The following is a 5,000-nucleotide window of genomic DNA, read 5'->3' on the forward strand; positions in this document are numbered from 1 at the left end:
GGGCAGGTGGACTGGACCCAGTGTGGGGGGTTCCAGGTGGACTGGACCCAGTGTGGGGGTTCCAGGTGGACTGGACCCAGTGTGGGGGGTGCAGGTCTGTACCTGAGGAGCAGTAGACCTGCAGGACCCAGAGAAAAGCCGCCATCCTCCTGGAATGACCCAGGTTGTGTCTGAGGAGTTTGAGAGTCAGAAGAACTGCACCAGCAGACTGAGCCTTAGCACCGATACGAGGATCTGTATACACACACATATACACACACATATACACACACATATACACACACATATGCACACACATTGTAATGGCGCTAGTACAGGCACAGAATCCAAAAGCAGAACTCAGAGTCACGATATAAGTTCAAAGATTATTAGTCACACACAGGTGTAGGAAAAATATTAATGACAAAATCTTGAGGATAATAGGTGGTAATTTCCTCTTCGAATCAGTCCTCCGGACCGAGAACGACAACCCGTCTCCCCGACTCTGTGGTTAGCGGGTCTTTTTCCCGACTGGGGAAAAGCAAAGGGAGGTCAGGGACGGAAACAGGTCATACACAGGCAAGCTATTAATCAGGCAACAGGACATAAGGGTAAGGCAAATAACTCACGTACCAAAAGTCAGGCAAGGCGATCAGAACCGGGAATCAGATGAGGCAGAAAAACCGACAGGGAGCAGGCAGTAGGCAAAACCGGGTAAGCAAAAACGGGTCAAAAACAGGAATCCAAAAACAGACAGACAAGATCAGAACGCTGGTAAGTACTGCAAGAGTAACAAACTGGTGTCTGACAGAGGGAAGAGACAGGGTTTAAATACACAAAAGGGAGGGAAGACAACTAGACACAGGTGGAGCAAATCAGGGCGGAGACAGGTAATCAGGTGAAAGGTAAGAACGATCAGGGAACAGGAAGTAAAGACAGCAGACAAGACACATGAGGGGAAACTTAACAAAATAAAACAGGAAGTGACAAACAAACATAAAAGACAGACAAAACCAGACTAACGTCTGGCTGCAGGCATGACACACATATGCACACACATATGCACACATATGCACACACATATGCACACACATATGCACACACATATGCACACACATATGCACACACATATGCACACACATATGCACACACACATTATTAAGCACTGGTCAGAGAGGACAGGTTTAGTGAAAAGACGACTAATGCCCTGTTTCCACTGCGTGGTATCGGCTTGACTCGACTCGTCCTTTTTGTGTTTCCTTTACAAAACAGGACCTGGAATCTGGTACCTGGTACTAGTTTTTTGGTCTCACCTCTGCTGAGGTTCCAGGACTGTGGACCAGATACTAAAAGGTGACGTCTAAACACTGCAGACCACTGATTGGTCAGACAGTTTTCTGTGTGACCCGCCCTTCTACAAACACAGATGTGTGAGTGGACAGTAAATCTGTGGGTCCATGAATCCACATGAGAACAGATAAACTAGACCAGGGTCGGTCCAGATTCAGTCTGTGGTGGAAGACAGAAACATTCAGACAAGACAACAGGCAACGAACGAGTTTATCAGCAACTCTGAGCAGACAACACAGAAATAACGCACCACATCGCCATGACGACCAGGTACTGTAAAGTCAGTGGTATCCTGGAATGGAAACGGTCTCCAGGAATACCTAGTCGAGTCGAGTCGAGTTGAGCTGGTTCCACGTAGTGGAAACGCGGCATAAGTCTAACAGTTCCACACTTTAAGTCAGGACTGAGTCAAGGGTGTGAATTAAAGCGGTGAGTGGGTTCATGAACACACCCACTAAAGCCTAGTGAGTCTAATAACGACAGACATGCAGTAATGACACTGTCACACTATCGTCCACATGAACATGGAAATGTCCAACAACAATGACTTCATCTGTTTTAAGGACTAGACTGAAGAGGAACTATTATGGGATGGACCAGGAGGACCATCCGCTATAGTAAACAGTATAGGTCATTATGGGATGGACCAGGAGGACCATCCGCTATAGTAAACAGTATAGGTCATTATGGGATGGACCAGGAGGACCATCCGCTATAGTAAACAGTATAGGTCATTATGGGATGGACCAGGAGGACCATCAGCTATAGTAAATAGTATAGGCTGGAGCCAGTGTCGTCTGTTCATCTTTCAGACAGTTGAAGCTCTTTGTCGCTTACATCAAAAAAAAAAACAATAAACAGTCCAGTTCTTTAAACATAAATTCGTCCTCCGTTCCTTTTTCAGAAAATCCTCAGTGACCCTATCGTACCAACTAAACAGGAAAATGCTTAAGTTCAGTCCAGTGTACCAGTTAGTCCAGTGGTTGTGTTTTCTTTCAGGTCAGTAAATGAACAGTTCATTTGGTTTCTGTGATTTCCCAGCAGAATGTGTGACGTATTAAACTGAACTGTGTCAGTGAAGGAGCAGATCTGAAAACAGCTGTCAGTCAAACTGGAGTCAGCCTTCGGACCCGTCCTCCAATCAGAACGCGGAAGCTCGGCATCCGGCCCGGCCAAGCTCCGCCCACAGCTCCTCCCATGGCTCCGTTCGCCCCCGGACGCTTGGCGTCTCTGGGACGACAGGGTGTCATGTGTCCAGTCCTGGTCCAGTCTGTAGTGGTTTTCCAGCAGGTCCACTCAGTCCCATTGAAGTGCATGGACCAATGAGAAAGCAGACACGGGAATGGAGGAGAAGTGAACAACATCCAGTCCACTGATCTGGGATCAGACTGAGTCTGAACCAACTGGTCTGAGAGATGAACGGGTTCCAACACATTTGGAGTCAATGAAATGAAAACAACTGAACAGATTTGAGCATTTAATGGGAGTCATTTTAGGAGAAGAGGAGCTTCCACTGCAGTCTGACACAAACACCTGTGAGGAGAACCCCCCAGACCTGTGACCCCCCCAGACCTGTGACCCCCCCCAGACCTGGTCCCCTGGTGTGTGTGTGTGTTCAGACCTCTGTGTCCCACTTTGGCCAGCAGGTGCAGCAGTGGCAGCAGGACTCTGTAGTCTGGACTGAAACTGAGACCGATGTGGACCAGAGCTGAGAGCAGGGACTCACTGGCACCTTTAGAGACCATGTAGAGGATCCGACGGTCTGAACCTGAACACACACATATATACATATACACACATGCATACACACACACACACACACACACACGTATACACACACATACACACACACATATACACACACACACACATATATACATATACACACATGCATACACACACACCCACACACACACACACACACACACACACACACACATACACAAGTACACACACACACACACACACATACACACGTACAGGATGATGAATGTTGTGCTGGCTCATATTTTTCAGCTGTTTTTCAGTTTTTAAATCTGCACAAATGTGTACGTTAGTTCAAACAGGAAACATGTCCTGAACTCAGCACATGCAGGCCCCGCCCTAATGTCACTGTCATCATCAGCACATGCAGGCCCCGCCCTAATGTCACTGTCATCATCAGCACATGCAGGCCCCGCCCTAATGTCACTGTCATCATCAGCACATGCAGGCCCCGCCCTAATGTCACGGTCATCATCAGCACATGCAGGCCCCGCCCTAATGTCACACACACACACACACACACACACACACACACAGAGTCCAGTATGTGTGTTTGTGTCCACCCCAGAGGGTCTCACCTGCTGACAGGAGTTCATCCAGGACGTTCAGGATGTTGATGGTGCTGTCCACATCCCCCACATTCTAGACACAAAACAGGAACAAAAGAGGAACAGGTTCTACTGTGGGTCCAACATGGACCTGAACATGAGGACAGGTTCTGTTGTGGGTCCAACATGGACCTGAACATGAGGACAGGTTCTACTGTGGGTCCAACATGGACCTGAACATGAGGACAGGTTCTGCTGTGGGTCCAACATGGACCTGAACATGAGGACAGGTTCTGCTGTGGGTCCAACATGGACCTGAACATGAGGACAGGTTCTACTGTGGGTCCAACATGGACCTGAACATGAGGACAGGTTCTACTGTGGGTCCACACATACTCTAGATGTACATGATTGAAATGCTCTGTTCCAGAACTGGAACACTTCTGTTTGAACCCAAACACATGACAGTAGAGGACTGAACCAAACACATGACGGTAGAGGACTGAACCAAACACATGACGGTAGAGGACTTAACCAAACACATGATGGTAGAGGACTGAACCAAACACATGATGGTAGAGGACTGAACCAAACACATGACGGTAGAGGACTGAACCAAACACATGACGGTAGAGGACTGAACCAAACACATGATGGTAGAGGACTGAACCAAACACATGATGGTAGAGGACTGAACCAAACACATGATGGTAGAGGACTGAACCAAACACATGATGCTAGAGGACTGAACCAAACACATGACGGTAGAGGACTGAACCAAACACATGACGGTAGAGGACTGAACCAAACACATGATGCTAGAGGACTGAACCAAACACATGATGCTAGAGGACTGAACCAAACACATGACGGTAGAGGACTGAACCAAACACATGATGCTAGAGGACTGAACCAAACACATGATGCTAGAGGACTGAACCAAACACATGACGGTAGAGGACTGAACCAAACACATGACGGTAGAGGACTGAACCAAACACATGACGGTAGAGGACTTAACCAAACACATGACGGTAGAGGACTGAACCAAACACATGACGGTAGAGGACTTAACCAAACACATGACGGTAGAGGACTGAACCAAACACATGATGGTAGAGGACTGAACCAAACACATGATGCTAGAGGACTGAACCAAACACATGACAGTAGAGGACTGAACCAAACACATGACGGTAGAGGACTGAACCAACACATGATGGTAGAGGACTGAACCAAACACATGATGCTAGAGGACTGAACCAAACACATGACGGTAGAGGACTGAACCAAACACATGACGGTAGAGGACTGAACCAAACACATGACGGTAGAGGACTGAACCAAACACAACCCACG

General features: G+C 47.7%; 1 protein-coding gene across 1 annotated transcript in view; it reads right to left on the reverse strand.

The window, feature by feature from the left end:
* Positions 1–102: 102 nt before the first annotated feature.
* Positions 103–5,000, reverse strand: part of LOC115416762 (cytosolic carboxypeptidase 4-like) — a gene marked incomplete at its 3' end in the record, with an annotated part of 19,339 nt that continues 14,441 nt past the window's right edge. Inside the window, exons 3-5 of the mRNA XM_030130622.1 lie at positions 3,672–3,735; positions 2,951–3,097; positions 103–234 (exon numbers count right to left, since the gene is read on the reverse strand). Of these exons, the coding sequence (XP_029986482.1) occupies positions 103–234; positions 2,951–3,097; positions 3,672–3,735 (343 nt within the window). The remainder of the gene's footprint in view (positions 235–2,950; positions 3,098–3,671; positions 3,736–5,000) is intronic.

This window comes from Sphaeramia orbicularis, unplaced genomic scaffold, assembly GCF_902148855.1.
Source record: "Sphaeramia orbicularis unplaced genomic scaffold, fSphaOr1.1, whole genome shotgun sequence".
Classification (NCBI taxonomy): domain Eukaryota; kingdom Metazoa; phylum Chordata; class Actinopteri; order Kurtiformes; family Apogonidae; genus Sphaeramia; species Sphaeramia orbicularis.